At 40.8% G+C, this 17512-nt stretch overlaps 1 protein-coding gene across 1 annotated transcript in view; it reads left to right on the forward strand.

Annotated features, from left to right (window-relative positions):
- Positions 1-592: 592 nt before the first annotated feature.
- LOC120574313 (Na(+)/H(+) exchange regulatory cofactor NHE-RF2) overlaps positions 593-17512 on the forward strand; it is a 40171-nt gene continuing 23251 nt past the window's right edge. The window contains exons 1-2 of the mRNA XM_039824606.1: positions 593-1334; positions 2687-2983. Coding sequence (XP_039680540.1) covers positions 1128-1334; positions 2687-2983 — 504 coding nt within the window. The 5' untranslated portion in view covers positions 593-1127. The remainder of the gene's footprint in view (positions 1335-2686; positions 2984-17512) is intronic.

Consider the following 17512-nt stretch of genomic DNA (forward strand, 5'->3'; position numbering starts at 1 on the left):
CACCGTGAGGAACTGCAACACTACATTAATTTAAGGGCTGAATAAGTATATTCTTATTAATATCAATAGTTCAACAGATTTGTTGTGTTATCATTACACATAGATGTAACATCAGTATTGGGATAATTATATTAGTAAAGATATGATATATGAACAGTCTAACTGTTGTCAATTATATATGTTTTGTAATAATACAACAGCACCATGTAATGAATGTGATTATGATTTACAACAGCAGTCACACCAGTAGGCCTAATGATTGGTTGGCCTCCGGACCAGGACTGGGCAATTCTTGATTTAAGATTCAATGAATATTTCCAATTAATTAGCCAAGAACCTGGCCTTAAGATTATACACAGTCAGGCCTCTCATGGCTAATAGTTTTAAACAGGTTTAAATGAATGTTACTGTTGCATCTTGTTCATTGAGTTGAGAAGATGTGTATTTAAATAGTCTATTTACAGTACTGTATGCTTACTTTGGCATCGCACTCATCAGTTTTAATGACATTGTTCACAAACTATTTCCTGCCACCCAGGGGCAGTATTGTTTAACTTTGAATCCTCTGTCTATGCCCTGAATATTGCACTTTCTTCAGTGAAACAAACAGGTAGCCTGGCCAGAGGGAGGTGGTGCTATTGCGCACAAGGCGCTAACCCTGCGCAAACTATAACTGCATCCATGTTCTCTGATCAGTTGTTATGGATCAATGTGGAGGGAGAGGTGAGCTTTTTGACTTTAACACGTCTGCAGGAACCTCAATGATGCTCTATTGGAAGCTCTGAAGTCTGTGCGCGCTGCGACGGATCAGTTTTGGAGTCGCCAGCAGTGCGCTTCAGCTGGACAGAGGACACACGATCACGAGGACTAGTCGCATCGTTTTCTTAAAGTTTGCTACATTTTTTTGCATGTATTTTTATCAGTGGGATTTCTTATTTTAAAGTACCCTACGTTAGAAGCTGTTTACATTGTTTTTTATTTTTATTTCTTTAATATGGGGGAAAGCGTGCGTATCGTATATGTTTTCGCTCTGTAAGTTCAGCCTTGCGCCCGCTCTCCTAAACATATTTGCATTTAGTTAGTATATTTTAACTGAACGCTGCAGGGGTTTAAAACGCCAGTGGGAAATGGCCAGCGAGCGGAAACCACGGCTTTGTGTCATGGCAAAAGCGGAGAGCGGGTATGGATTTCACTTGCATGGCGAGAAAGGGAAGAGCGGACAATTCATTCGCAAAGTGGAGCCTGGCTCCCCTGCAGAAGCGACAGGACTGCGCGCCGGGGACCGTGTGGTTGCAGTGAATGGGGTGAACGTGGAGAAAGAGACACACCACCAGGCAAGTATTCTAGATGTACATTCATATTTGTGGTTTTACCTCATCTGCTACAGGACGAGCGTTATAGTTGCCTGTGCAGTGGTTTATCAACAGGTCACACTGGCTGGTGCGTGCATCCTGACACATCAGCGTGGCATGGGACGGTTTCATCAGGCAAACAACATACCCTACCTCCTCCTGGCGTGGTGGGAAACAAACTGTGAAACATAGAATTTTTTTGGTCAGCTTCTTTTATAGCCCCGACAGTTTGCCCACATGAAACCACATGTTGCTTTTATTAAAAACCTGTCTTTACCGTAGTTGCACTTTCAAATGCTTCATTTAATGTGACTAACCTGCACAGTCCCTTTCTTTGGAAAGCAGGTAGGCACTTCAAAGGGCTTTAAGCAGGCTGAGAAGACTGTTTGTGTCCTGGCTGGGGGTCAGATATAGACAGCAGGCGCAGATAATAATTTCCCCAAGCTCACAGACACAGAGGACCATCAGCACCAACAATCTCACTGTATATTAGTTTTCTCTGTAACCTTGTTGACCATCAGCACCAACAATCTCACTGTATATTAGGTTTCTCTGTAACCTTGTTGCAGCGAAGATGAAAAAAAAAAAAACAGTTGATTATTTTGTTTGAAGCTCTAAGAACATTTCTGCTGACCGGGTGCTTTTAATTGTGGTTAACACAAAGGATGCTGGGCATCAGTTAATTGTGTTGTCAAATAATGATGTTACCTAAAGCCTATAGGTAACAATCTCTAAGGTAACAATCTCTAACAATGAATACGTATACGTATTCATTGCCCAGTATGTTGAGGGATGTTTCTACAAAATTATTTAGATGTGAATTAATTATATAAAGGATTGATTCAAAGCATGTTTTGGCCTCATAATTGATTCCCTGAGCCCATGATTTCATCTAATGTCTTGTTTTGTCAGACAGAACCAAAGACATTCAATTGTTTTAATGTGAAGACAGTGGAAAGCATTTGTGAGGTTGGAACCATCAACAATTTTGCTTTGTGCTTGAAAAAATTATGAATTGCCATCTTACAGTACATAAACATTGATATTTTGGTCAATGTTGACATATTTCTATCACCAGTCTGATAGGCACTGTATGCCCACATGTCTAAGAAGTGTGAATGTGTTAAATACTTTGGATGTTTTAGCGCTGACCAGATGCTTTTAGAGGGACTGGTTAACCTAATAATGTTCATATTGATGTGATTGGACTAATTCTTCGATAGCTGCAGTCTGTAGTGGTTCTCTGTAGCCAAATTGTGCGTTGACTTTTATGTTATGTTAATGCTTTTTCAAATTAAGTCACCAGTAAACTACCATCCTATCCCATCCCTCAGGTGGTACAGCGGATCAAAGCTGTGGACAATGAGACCAGATTGCTGGTGGTGGACCATGAGACGTATGAAAGTCTACGCAGCCTCCGCCTCACAGCCACAGAGGATATGGCTGTCCTCGTGGCCGGGCCTCCTTCCTCCTCCTCCTCTCCCCCAGCCTCCCCCTCACCTCCCCCATCTTCGGTCCCATCCTCCCCCAGCAAGAAGCGGGAGAACGGCTCGGTGTCCAAGCAGCCGGTCCCACTAACCATCCAGGTGCAGAAGCCCACCAGGAGGTCACCGTCGAAGGCTGTGAAGAAGGTAAGCTGGCCCTCCTCCACCACAGCAGGACACTAGTGGACATTGTACAGTCTCTAATTTGGTTCTCTGTAATGCTTTTGTTTGTTCAAAATTTGAACGTAATGGTGTGTGATTTCTAGGGGAGGTCTATAGTGGAACTATTAAGGTGTGAGGTTCTCCTGTTTTGCTCAAATGTATCTCATTAGCTGCCGGCCTCCTGGTTGGTATAGAGAAATTGAGGTGCACTCTCAGGCTCATAGAAGCTGATCATGTAAACCTACTAGCAACTCTAACATTTCCGCATTAAAATGTCTATAAATGACTAGACTTATTTTATATATTTTGTTGCATTGTGTACTTACATTATACCAAATGTTTCCAACAATGTTCAAACCCAGAGAAATAATTATATTCAAGGTTACTGTTACATTTGGTCGGCTGTCAATGGCATCATATCCCCTCTGCGCGTGCATCAACATTGTGGTTGTCTGCCAGAAGCTGTCATGAATTGACCTTTTATCCTTGCCTGACAAGCCAGACCCACATGAAGATGTTGGGTCTGGGAACTAACCATTGGCAGGGCTCAATCCGAGGGGCAGGATAAACGGTTGTCTGTCAAATTCCAATCGCACGCAATGGGATAGCGCTACAACCAAGCATAGCAACGAAGAAGGTAGTAGAGCTTTAGTCGATAGATTAAACTTTTGCCATATCCGGTCGGCAAAACTCCGAACACATCTTCCTTTTTTAAGAATGACTTCAGTGCCGTCCTTTGTTCTTTTCTCAAAGAAAAGCTTAACGCCAAGTCTTCCAGAGTCACGGCCAAAGCCGATTCAAAAGATCGCTGTTCACCAGCAGCAGCAGCCATAAGCCCGCCCACCGACTCTATACATGATGTGATTGGCCTGACCAGAGTTTGGTTTTTACAGCTCGCAAGCCAACAGAGAGTTGCTAGACTGACCCTGGCTGCAAATTTTGATTTCTAGGCTACTTTTATCCAGTTTTACCTATATGTTTTAACCTGATGAATGATTTAACTAATCGGGACTCTGGATCTTAAATTACCAGATTATATTATATATATTATATATTATGAAGCAAATGTGTGAATCGCAGCCCCTCTAGGACACCTTTTGTCCACAAGCATTCTTGCAACTTGCAAACACACAAGAGTTAAAAACACTAAGCACATTAGCAAACAGATTGCACATAATGAGTCATCCCTCGAACAGATACTCATCAGCTCCAACATGCTTTCACCCCAGACTCTCGCTGCTTTGCCAGTTTTAGATTCGATAAGTAGGTGTCATGCAAGTTTGGATCCTGCCCTGCATGTTTAGTGTGTATGTTTGTTCTTTAATGTGTGTGTCCTGGAGGAAGAACATGGCTAGCTCAAAGCGCTCCACATATTGTGTTAGAGGTCCAAGAGGGCAAGAGAGGTCAGAGGGCGGACCCGTCAGAAGTTAGGAATCTGGCAACGGACAACGCAGTGACTCTGCAGAACAGGAAATCCACAGAAATTGTAAAAGAAATATGAATAAAGACGGCTGGTTGGGAGATTCTGAATGCCTATAGATATAATATATATTGTGAAATGATATTCCCAGAGGGAATGTTGTTTTACAGGCCATTCACATCTCATTTTCCTGTGTTTTACACATATTTACACATACTGCATGTCACAGTTGGTTGCATAATTCTCAATAGTCATTGGATACGGTTGTTTTAATTTTTTTTTATTCACTGTTTGGTTATTTCATGTCGACATGGACAACAGGATGTGTTTCCGTCCGCTCCGTCTCTGCTGGGATGAAAATGTCTGATCGGCTTTGGTTTCTCATGGCCCCGATCATCTAGTCGAGGCCGCTCAACTTCTGCTTTCTGCATTTACACAAACATGTGTTTTCACTTAGGTTTGCCCTGCCCATATGTGAGCGGCACTCAGGCCCTATTTCTACAAGAGCAGTGACAGGGCCAATCAGTTAAATGTTAAATGTGTTTGTGTCTTTGTTCAGCTCCGCCTTTGTGACCTGTGGGGAGAACTCCCAGTGCATGCTGGGATCGGATTGGCCCAGCTCAGGAAATGCTTAGAGGTCTCTTGTTTCTCTTTTTCTCTTTAATGACTCTAATGAAAGGATGGAAAGAAAGTTTGGTAGGATGAGCCAAAAGGCATCAGCAGTGCAAATGAAAAGTAGGAAAATTGGAGGACAATGTTTTAACTGCTGTTGGAACATTGACTTTAACTTTATTTACACTGTGACTGACCATAAACTACCTCCTTTTGGAGCTGGAGCATTGAAACCTGCCAATGTCACTTGCTTGGTACCTTTATAGTCTGCATGGAGTTGGATGTCTCTGTTTCCTGTCCGATCTCAAAGGAAGCTGTTCCACCACATTTATGCAGACTCAGTATTGACACTGCACGCTGATACAGCATTTTACGTATTGTGTGTAGTCATTCGTCCATGTGGCTGGCAAGGAGCTTTGGCAGTCAGTGCAGTGTAATTAGCGCCACAAAAGCAGAGGGGAAAGCAGACTGATCAGCAATGAAACCATTAATCACCAAGTGATTAATCATAGCTAAAAATAAATCTTTGTCTTAGTGTCTGTCTGTCTTTCGTAGCTGTAAAAGTCAACTCAGTTTGCTGTGAGATGTTTCAGTGAGACTGCTGAGAGCAGCACATTTATTCTCATATTTTTATTGTTTATGAAAAAGCAGGAGAGAAAGCATGAGGGACAGATGGGGGGCAGACAGCATTTGGAATGAGGGAACCCAAGAGTGAGGGCAGCCAATAACAACCTTGAAGATTAGTTGGAAGGAGTTTCAAGAAGTGGGCCCCCCTCAGTGGGGCAGGGGGTGGGGCAGTAAGGGGGGCAGTTTTTGAACAGGTTGACGGTGGGTGTGGGTGTAGCGTATGTGCCTTTGTGAACTGTAGGTTTTCAACACCTTGCCTTTTGCTGAAGATTGTAAAATAGTCTGTAAACATTCAACTCCCAGGCTGCCAGAGAACAGGACTAACTGGTCGTGCCTTGCTTTTGCTTCCATTTTCCTTGCAAACAGAAACCGCTAATAGCTAAGTAACTCTGCATACTTTTAATGGTGGCAGTTAGCCAAAATGTGAACAAATAAAGGCTAAAAAAACAACTAACCAACTTCACAACCGCCACAGTGTCAGACTTTGAAAACCACTACAAGAGGAAATATGAGGGCTGTGTTAAAGCAGAGCCCCATCTACGGAGAGCCTGTTCACTCCCTATTAAGCCCCAATTTACCGAATTTGGTTGCAGTTCCACCAGAGTTCCACTGGGGGTGATTGCGGGCGAGTGCAAAATGAATGGGAGTCTATCGAGCTAGACGGCAAAATTTTTCTCTTTTGCCTGACTGTCGTGAGAAATCTCAGATGTAATTGTAGTTTTTGAAAGTTCAACATGGATTATAGGTCGAAAGTTGAATGAACGAGTATTTATGTCCTTTCGATTTCTTACAGGTTGAGTCGGTGTTGCCCATAACACGCTAGCATTCTGCTAATGAATGCTGATCGGTCAGTGAAGGACTGATTACGACCAGAGATCCCGCTTGATGGCATCCGAAGCGCAACCAGAATGTCAGAGCCCGTCTACGTCCGTCTGTGAATATTTCGGCGTGGTCTTTAAAACATTAGTAAACCAAAACTCTTTCTAGCACGTGTATTGACAGGGAGAGCCTAACCTGTCAGCTGTGTTGTCGATGCCTCGAGAGAGAAAAAAGGAAGTGACTCAGAGCTTGCCGTAAAGCAGTATCTCTGGCCGTACGATGTGTATGACGTCATTGACATTTTAAAAGGCTTTTTAGAACAAAAAAGCGACTTTAAAGGTCCCATGACATGGTGCTCTTTGGATGCTTTTATATAGACCTTAGTGGTCCCCTAATACTATATCTGAAGTCTCTTTCCCGAAATTCAGCCTTGGTGCAGAATTACAGCCACTAGAGCCAGTCCCACAATGAGCTTTCCTTAGGATGTGCCATTTTTGTGTCTCTAGCTATTGAGGAGGAGAGAGGGCGGGACAAGGTGGAGGGTGGGGGTGTGGCCTTGACCAACTGCCACTTTTCTCGTTTGAAAGCCATGATGTCTCTCTCCCATGGGTTGGCCAAATTCTCTGGGCGGGCAAAGGGGAGGTAACCTTGCTTGTTATGACCTCATAACAAGCAAGATTCCAGATCGGCCCATATGAGCTTTCATTTTCTCAAAGGCAGAGCAGGATACCCAGGGCTCGGTTTACACCTATCACCATTTCAAGCCAATTGGGGACCATAGGCAGGCTGGGGGAACGCATATTAATGTTAAAAAATCTCATAAAGTGAAATTTTCATGCCATGGGACCTTTAAACAAATCTAACACCTAGCAATGTATATTTTCTTTGCCTCCCCTTTATAACCTGAGAAAAGTGGATTTTGAGGGGTATAGCTCCATAGACCTCCATTCATTCTGCACTCGCCCGTGAGCACCCTCATATTGAACCAGAGTGGAACTGCAACCAGTTCAGAAGCCGCAAGTTTTCCCGAGAGTGGAAGTTATCTCCTTATTAGAAATGATCTGGTTAAAGTGAGTCAATATTAGAAATGTGGCACTGGACTCATATGTGAAATCGTGTCACTAAAACTCAAAAAGTTTTACAGTTTGTTTTCTTTATCCCCTTCCACTCTTCTCTGTAAAAACAATAGGATTTTTACAGATTTCAGTCTAAGGCCCGAAAAGACACACAACAGACTGCGCACATTTCAACTGTAATCACTTGCACATTTGTCCAATAAATTTCCTCACTAAGGGTTTTGTGTGTGTGTGTGTGTGTGTGTGTGTGTGTGTGTGTGTGTGTGTGTGTGTGTGTGTGTGTGTGTGTGTGTGTGTGTGTGTGTGTGTGTGTGTGTGTGTGTGTGTGTTTGTGTGTATGTGTGTGTTTTCCCCAGGTTACATGACACTGCCTGTATTTTTCCTCAGTGTAATTGCTACACATTCTCACTCGTAGCGCTCATCCCCCAGGTTTCTTTTGTGTTTGCTTCTGTGTCTGCGTGTGTACATTCTTGAGTCTACATACAATATGCAGTGTGTATAGAAACAAAGGTTGTGTTTTTGCCTCCTTCATTTTATTACTGAATTTCTAACATAATATCACAAACTATAAAACATGAACAAAAATCAGTTTTCTCTATTTTGCTCATTTCTTCACCAATGCTCTCTGGCACAACAAGATTACAGTTGAGTCATGTTGGGCTGTTAGAAATCCAATTTTCAGGCCTTAATAGGACGTGACTATTGATCATGACCGACAGTGAATTACATAACCTTATATAAGCTGGTAAGCGTAGGGGTGCTGTATAGCCAACAGCTGTTTTTTATTGTTGTAGTTGGCCACGAAGACTCAAAGGCCGTTGTTGAAGAGGAATGCCACTGTCACTGAGCACATCACTCATTTTTAAACTACTTTTGACTCACACTCAATAATAAGTCTGCTCACCAAACCCCTAAGTTTAAAGTTACAACAAATATTTCCCTGGCTGTCATCCTTATCTAACCAATTTCTTTTAGCCATCATCATTGCGCAATATGTGTTAACATAAGTGAATTGCTGAACAAGCAGCATGTGAATCAGTGCACTTTCACTTAGAAAATAATATATGTAAACAATAATATGCATTGTGTGTCTTTTACATTACTTTGGTAATTAGTCATTTAAAGCCAAGTCAAATAAAGTGGGCTCTATAAAACAGACCTGAACTGAACCTCAGAGGGTAAAAAACACATCTTGTCTGTGACACAATTAAAGGTAACTGTATTCAGTTCAGTCACTTTCTTTGCTATCGTCTCTTAAACAGTGTTCTGTCCACTTACATGCTCAATTATTTGCTGGCCAGCAGACAATAGCACACATTTAACAGAAACAATGATTGAGAGAGAGTCTGCCTGTACCTGTTGTATAGTTAAGGGAAGAGACGTTTTAATAGGGACAAGAACATAATGACTCCAGTTTGAGACGTATCATCTTACCTTAACACACACCTGAGGTGTCAGTGCACTGTCTCCCGCGTGCTCACACACACATGCTCAAGTGTGTCATGTGGGTGTGTCATTAAAGCTCAAGATAGTGTCAGGTGTCACTTTCTCACCAGAACCTTTTTTTAACTTACAAGCACATACACATGCACACAAAATTATTCTGCAACTATTTTGATAATCAATTAAAAGTTTGATAATCAATTAAAAGTTTGATATTCAATTAAAAGTTTGATAATCAATTAAAAGTTTGATAATCAATTAAAAGTTCTCATAATAGAAAAGTAGTTGTAGTAAAGCATAGTAAATAAAATATCTTTTGTTTTTTGACTTTTGGTCACATTTGATATTGTGATGGATATTTTTTTCCTTTAAATAATGTTGTGCAGACAGATAAACAGGGATATACAGTATCAGAAGTCACCATGAAATTTGTTCTACAGCCACATGGAGACAGCCATGGTCCTGGCATGGAAGTGGCTGCATTGTGGGGGAGATATATTGTTTTGCTCTCCTCTCCCACCTCTCCCTGGCCTGAATTTTCCCTCACGGTTGGTGGTGAAGCCTCCACCACATGCACAAACATACTGTGGTCTTTTGCTGTTGTTCTTTCCAGTCCTGCTGCACTTCTGGTTGGTTGGTGCAACACCGTAGCCTGACAAGCCAGACCCACACCATTGGCAGGGCTCATTCCGAGGGGCGGGATAAACGGTTGTCTTTCAAATTACCTCTGCACGCAATAGGATAGCGCTACAACCAACCAAAGCAACGAAGAAGATAGCGGAGCTAGTTGATAGATTAAACTTTTGCCGTATCCAGTCGGCAAAACTCCGAACACATCTTCCTTTTTTACAAGAATGACTTCAGTGCCGTTCTTTGTTCTTTTCTTAAAGAAAAGCTTAACTCCAAGTCTTCCAGAGTCGCGGCCAAAGCCGATTCGAAAGACCACTGTTCGCCAGCAGTAGCAGCCATCGTCTTTGTCTTCAAGTAGTAGGGAATTCACGCGGAACCGTCGTAACTCTGCCGTCATTATGTTAAGCCCGCCCACCGACTCTATACATGATGTGATTGGCCCGGCTAGAGTTTGGCTTTTCCAGCTCGCAAACCAACGGAAAGTTGCTAGACCCCCTGGCTGCAAATTACATGTGCTGCCGATATGGGTGCGTCCAGATTTCTAGGCTAGCAACACCGGGCTTGTTAGGAAGTACACGGAAAGTCATTGCTATGGTAACAGTCAGCATCGGGATTAGAGCAGCGGAAAGATATCAAAAACGTGAGGATTGATATAAAGTGTGTGAGAAAGGGAAAGAGAGACAGAAAGAAAAGGGAGGAGATGGAGTTTTGCAGAAACATGCGTACACATTTTTCGTCGTCGTACGTCTTTTTTTCTTTTTACAGTAATGAGTCCATTATGAGTTTGACTTTTAATAAGGTTATTTCCAAGAGCTTTGAAACATAATGGTTTGGTTCAATCAGACACAAAATGTATAAAGCAGTTGCAGTAGTCCAGATGACTGATCCAGCTGCGTACTACTGTAACACACTAACATGCAAACAGCACTTTGTGTTGGAATAAACTTCACTACATCATAAGTAAGTGATCATCTGCTCTCTATAGAGCACACAAACACACACACACAAACACACACTCACACACACATCTGTTAAAACAGTTAGAGAAAGAAGAGGGGGATCCACAACACATTGTCTTTTATTCAGTGTGTATGTGTGTGTGTGTGTGTGTGTGTGTGTGTGTGTGTGTGTGTGTGTGTGTGTGTGTGTGTGTGTGTGTGTGTGTGTGTGTGTGTGTGTGTGTGTGTGTGTGTGTGTGTGTGTGTGTGTGTGAGTGTGTGTGTATGCTCACTCGAGCATACAAGTTTATGTGCATTTGTTCATCAGCAATAAGAGGACACAATGTGTGTCACAGGTGGTGAAACCTTAACAAACTCCATCTAAACACCAGCAGAGACTAAACAAGTCAAACATGGAGAAGAAGTACACAGGAGAGGCTTAACAGTTTTCACAAAATCCTCCTAGAGAATTTAAACATGTGCATCTTTGCAGTTATGGAGTGAAAGAGATCTGCGTGAGAAAACGATGGACAGAGAGCACTGTTTTTAAGGGTCAGGGCTTGAGGTCATGGGGTCAGAATTAAATAAACACAAATAGTAACACTCGTGGTCATGAGAGAGAGAGAGGGAGAGAGAGAGAGAGAGAGAGAGAGAGAGAGAGAGAGAGAACAACAGAAGAGATGCTCTCTACAATGATCTTCAGCAGTAAATAGACCCACAACTGCAGTAAACACCTTTTTTCAGACCTCTGTCTTTGCAGATGTTGTAAAGATGTTCACCGTCATGAATAGACAAACGGTTTTCATTTCTCGCTTGTCACATTATTTTTTAAATGTCTTTGAGGCCCTGCTATGAAAACATAGTAATCTCTGGCCATTCGTTTATAACAATACAAAATGAGATGATGGCTCAGGTCAGGCTCTCTGACATCTCTTACTTGTCCTGGTCCCTGACTTGGTTTCTCATTTTACCCGGGATAATAGGGAAAAGATGTTGCCTGTCGGCTCTAATGTAACAGGACACAGCACAGGAGTTGTCTGGAGGTAGCCAGCGATTCAGCCTGTGTGATCATCTGTGCACGATTTCTGCCTGCCACCCAGACATTTACTGCAAGGGACAAGACAAATGTGGGGTTGTTTCTTGTTGCTTCGACAAAGCGTTTGAGGTTGTGTACAGTACCATACTTTGAACGGCCGTATAGTAGCAGTACTGTTGATACGGTAGCATGGAAATAATGTCAAAAATACTTTTTGGCAAAGAGGAGGCATTTTATTTCTTTATTTAACCTGGCATGTCAACAAACTTGTTGAATTGAAGTGAATATTTCGTCTTTTTTCTTAGAATAAAACTATCCATAAAATGTCAAATGACATATGAAGTTACAAACATTGGATTTTTAAGTGACATTGGTGCGAGTAAGTGAGTGTGCAATACTTTTTTACTAACATCTGGAGCTGGTGTTCAAGACCTCCTCCAACCCCCCTCCTTTGAATACCAACTGTGTTACATCAAGATGCAGGGGTCCGGATTCGGTGTGTGTGTGTGTGTGTGTGTGTGTGTGTGTGTGTGTGTGTGTGTGTGTGTGTGTGTGTGTGTGTGTGTGTGTGTGTGTGTGTGTGTGTGTGTGTGTGTGTGTGTTTGAGAGAGAGTAAACCAAATTCCTGGAGTAAAAACACGGTATGTAGGATGTGGAAGGGTCACGAGTGGGGAAAGAGGGTGTGCGTGTGTCTGGGGAATTAAGGAACTAAAAGGGTGGAATTAGTAAGGTGGCTAATATAAGAGAGACATGAACAACTGAGTGCATTGTATTAAATGAGTGTGGGTGTGTGGTATGAGTGAACACAGCTGTGTGTTTCCATGTATTATCTCCCCATGCAGAGCTGATAATATATTCAAATGTTGCCCTTTTTAACCCAGAAGACATTGACCTGATTGTCTCTCTACAGACTCAGTGTGACTTAGTTTACCAGCAAAAATTATTATTTGACGTCTACAGGAAATATCTTTGTTACTGTTTCATGTCAAAACGCAGTGATTACATAATTTGATATAAACTAATAAAGAACATCTCCTTATCCATGATCTCAAGTTTTTATTTGGCAAAGCATACCACTGATAGACACTGCTCTACTTAAGGTGACAATAATTTCCTCCTTGCTAGTGATGCTGGTGAAGGGCCGGTCCAGATTTGTATTGAATTAAGCTCTGCATTTGATGCAATAGAATAGATCATAATATCTCAATTTGTTGTCTCGGAGACATATATTACAAACACTGCTCTTGAGTGGTTAAGTTTACTGCCCTTCTGAACTGTGGAGAATCTCAAGGCTCTGTCCTAGGTCCCTTCTTTTTTTGTATCTATGCCACTAGGTTGAATAATAAGTAATCATAACATTAATTTTCATTTCCATGCCAATGACACCCAACTTTATGTATCTGTAAAATCAGGAACAACCAGCAGTCGGACATCCCTAAAAAACTGACAATTAACTTCCTCCAATTCAATGAAATGAAGAAAAATCCTGTTTGAGTCATTACTGTAAACACATCAGAATTTAATAATACATTTTAGAAACCTGGCTTTCTTTGTTAAGTCTAGATATTTAGGAGTTATCTTCAATTTGAATCCAACTTTTGATTATCAAGTTAAGTGTTTTCTTTTTTTATCAACTTCCTATTGTTTTGAAAATCTGATGCTTATATCACTCTCTTACTTGAAGATGGTTATTCATGGTTTCATCTTAAAGTTTTGAAAATCTGATGCTTATATCACTCTCTTACTTCAAGATGGTTATTCATGGTTTCATCTTAAAGTTTTAAGTTTAGAATGCTACATATAGACTGTTAACTGTTAACTAACTAAAATGTATCCTCTTTGCATTGGCTGATTACGATTGATTTTAAGGTTGTACTCATTACTTAGGCCCTGAACACCCACACAGATGTTTTCAGTTAATCTGGATGATTGGACCTCTTCCCAGGACTGTGCTGGTGTGTATAGACTGATTGATTAACATCTCCCTGAGTCTGTTGTTATTTTTGTTGCACCTTTTAGGTCAGGACAAATGGAGGTTTTTCATACTTACTGGTAGAAAAGATTTGTGACCTACTAAATTCCCATCTAAACTCCGGCCCACTTTAACCTGAGCCAAGGTCTAATCAGCCACAATAACTGAAATAACCTGTGTGGGTGTTCAGAGGCTTTGAAGCACTTCATTATTGTGAGTTTTTGTGTCGATATGTACCTAAACTCAACCTCAGATCCTGCAACATAAGTGCTGCTAGCAGTCAACCGATGGATACAGACTTAAAATGTTGAAATGTAGCTCAGTGACTTCCTATAAACTTCTACTAAAAACTAATTCTATAAACTTGCATTTCTGCATTAATTGGACTTTCTGTGCTTTTTTTGCTGTAAAGCTTTTTTTTTTACTTAGTTTTGAAAAGTGCAAATAAATTATAAGGCTTATGAAGCTTTAACATTTTTTCACTGAACTCCTCCTATCCACAAATTGTAACTATAGCAATTGAGACACTTGACCCAATTCTTCAGCATTATTTATAGATTGCACTATAGAGCATTTATAGAGCCCTTACTGGGTCAGAATATGCAAAAACAGGCCTGCCATCTTCAAATCATCTGGGACGTATCTGTAAAATACTTTTTTGAAATCATTAACACTTGCATTTGGTCAATTCCTAGAACTTTTGGATTAAGGGGTCTATGTAATTTTTCTTAGTCTAAGTTTTTGAAACATACACTAACTGATTATCTATGTCTATTTTCTTAAAGTGCCCACATTATGCTCATTTTCAGGTTCATAATTGTATTCTGAGGTTGTACTAGAATAGGTTTACATGATTTAATTTTCAAAAAACACCATATTTTTTGTTGTACTGCACATTGCTGCAGCTCCTCTTTTGACCCTGTGTGTTGAGCTCTTTGTTTTAGCTACAGAGTGAGGCATCACACTTCTATCCCATCTTTGTTGGGAGTTGCACATGCGCAGTAGCTAGGTAAGGACTACTAGCTAGAAGCTAGCGATGCTAGTGGTTAGCCACCTCGTTCTCAATGGCAAAACACTGCTACAAGAAACACGAGTTCACCCTAATCTACTAAATAAATTGTATAGAACTACTTACATGTCCCTTGTCTGCAGGTATTCCACGCAAAGTTGGAAGTGTGCCCTCGTTTAGAAGAAGTCTCCCGGCTAATCCTGCCTTGTACTGACCGAAGTTGGAGAAACAGCTAGCTGATGTACTGTATTAGCTAAAGTGGTTAGCACACACCAAATGTTTCGGCCAATGACTTAGACGGCCCTGCCGATTTTGAACAGCTCACCTGGAGACTGAAGGCAGGATACATTCAGAAACTCGTATCTCACTCAAAACAGCATGGATGTTTTTTTTTTCCAAGTTTGTATGCGTGTGGAAGCACCAGAGACACAAAATAACACCCCAAATCCCAGAAAACGTGATTTTTTTCATAATATGGGCACTTTAATATCATCTTTTAGCTGTTGGATGTGAAAATATTAGTGGTGGAATGACAGTGGAGAGTAGTTCAGCTGTAGCCAGGCCGACCATCGATCAATGTGCTACCCACACAACATCATCGCCAACAAATACGAGAGAGAGAAAAAGATAAACAAACACTGTAGAGATGGAGAATTCTTCATTTCCACACCTATAACAATTGCTCCATTGATGCAGTGAAGAGAGCTTTGCCCCTTGTGTGTAGCTATTATTATGTGTTTAGGATTTGGTGAGCACATGTACTTCAGTCTATGTCACAACTTTGTGTTTATCACAGGTTTATCCATAGCTGCACTGGGCTGTTATTCTCACTCCTGATCACTGTTACATTCCCACGGATTAATCCACGCAGTGTTCACTGTTTGTGGGAGTCAATTAGATATGATGGGAAAAAGGCTTTGTATCCATGTGGATCAACTGGTAATTCTATCGATACTTGAGTAACACTTGAGTAACACTTGACAAACAAGAAGTGGAGGTTAAGTCTAATGTGTGTTTTGCAGCAGACAGGAATCCGCATTAATTAATTAATTATGCTTTGGAAAGTGGGTGAGCGAAATGAATATCTATCTGCTGTGCAGAGACACACAAACACACATAGCTACGTACATCTTTGGCCTGATGTCATCTATGAGACTTCCCCCACAGAGCATGTTTGTGGCTCTGTGATGTCACATGTACAGTGCCTCATCACCACTCTGGGGCCCAGAGGTTTACACACATTGAGATGGCAGCTAATGATTATTTTCATTATCGGTTAATCTGCTGAATATTTTCAAGATTAATCAAATCATTGATGGTCTATAAAATGTTTTTAAAAAATAAAAAAAAAATGTCTGTCAAAGATTCCCAGAGTCAAAGGTTACCAATACTTATACTGCCGATTTTTGTTTTAGTGACACAAAACATCCACCACCCTCCTCTTCAGATTCTCTATCAGAATACTATATATATATATCTTACTTTTACGTCCTAACCGAGGGACGAGGGATATCTGCCACATACTGATAACAGGGGTGTGGACACACACAGACATATGGAAAAACAGATGGAAAAACTAATCTAACAGAGAAGAAGAGATGAAAATAGCTGCATTCACCTTTAAAATCTCACTCCCTCATCTGTGACACACACACACATATCAGCACATAACTGCTGAATATATCAGCCTCCCCAGTAGCCCACACAATTTAAATTGACATTTAAATGCAAAAAGGCAGAAATGTTGTATTGTGCAGCCTCTTCACTGCATGTGAATGTGTTGTAACATGAGGTACTGAAAGATAAGAGAGGGACAGAAATTAAAAGTGAAAAAGGGTTAAAGAATTTGGGCTGAAAGAAGACATGAAATACCATGACATGGAGGTTGAAAGTAAATATGAGATTAATAAGGAAGAATGGAGTGTAGAAAGATAGTAAGAGACAAATGGAGAGAATGTATAAGAGGGGTTTAAACCACCTGTTGGTTTGACTTCTTCTCTCTCTCTCTCTCTCTCTCTCTCTTTCTCTCACTCTCTCTCTCTCTTTCTGTCTTTGCATAGTTTCACTAACCTCCTCATGATATTTTTCAAACCGTGAAAATGTAACACTGCAGGATATGAGACGCTATTATTGATGTGTGTTAGTGTTTTGGACACTAACCTCGATTATCATTTTAGACGTTTTATTTCTCTACACCAGTAATTTGGATCGTTGTCCTTCTCCAGTGTCCACAAGCTATTGTAACATGAAACAGGTCCATGAAAATCAATCAACTTCATACAGCAGGTTCTCATGGAAACTAAAGCTGCTCTTTCTCTCACAGAGAGGCAGCGAGACATGTACGCACACTTGTGTTTCCATAGCACTCACGGTTTCAAAAGCCTTATGATGAAAAATGTGCTTAATTATGGCTCTTTGCCATTGCACCAGGAGTTAAACTTGAGTAACAGCTTAGGCTTTTGATAGGCTTTTTATTTTACAGATAGGAAAAACAGTACAATGATGTAATCTATCATATCCCCCCTATACAAAAACTTTGGAATTATTTTGATGCATTATGTTGTGTGATTCCCAATTTTTTTCACGAACACTAATTCCACACACAGCCTGTTCCAGTGGTGGAATGTAACTAAGTACATTTACTCAAGTACTGTACTTAAGTACAAATGTGAGGTACTTGAGTCTTTTCTTTTCATGCCACTTCCTACTTCTACTCCACTACATTTCAGAGGGAAATATTGTACTTTTTACTCCACTACATTAATCTGACAGCTTCAGTTACTAATTACTTTACAAATTAAGACCTTTGTACACTTTATTTAGTGTGCAAATAGTTTATAAAATATGATGTTTAATTATAAATTCAACTACCCAACAATATACAGGCCTACAAGTGCAACTGAAATGATTAGCCGATTAAACACGTAGTTGA

The sequence above is a fragment of the Perca fluviatilis genome, chromosome 15 (assembly GCF_010015445.1).
Source record: "Perca fluviatilis chromosome 15, GENO_Pfluv_1.0, whole genome shotgun sequence".
In the NCBI taxonomy this organism is placed as follows: Eukaryota; Metazoa; Chordata; class Actinopteri; order Perciformes; family Percidae; genus Perca; species Perca fluviatilis.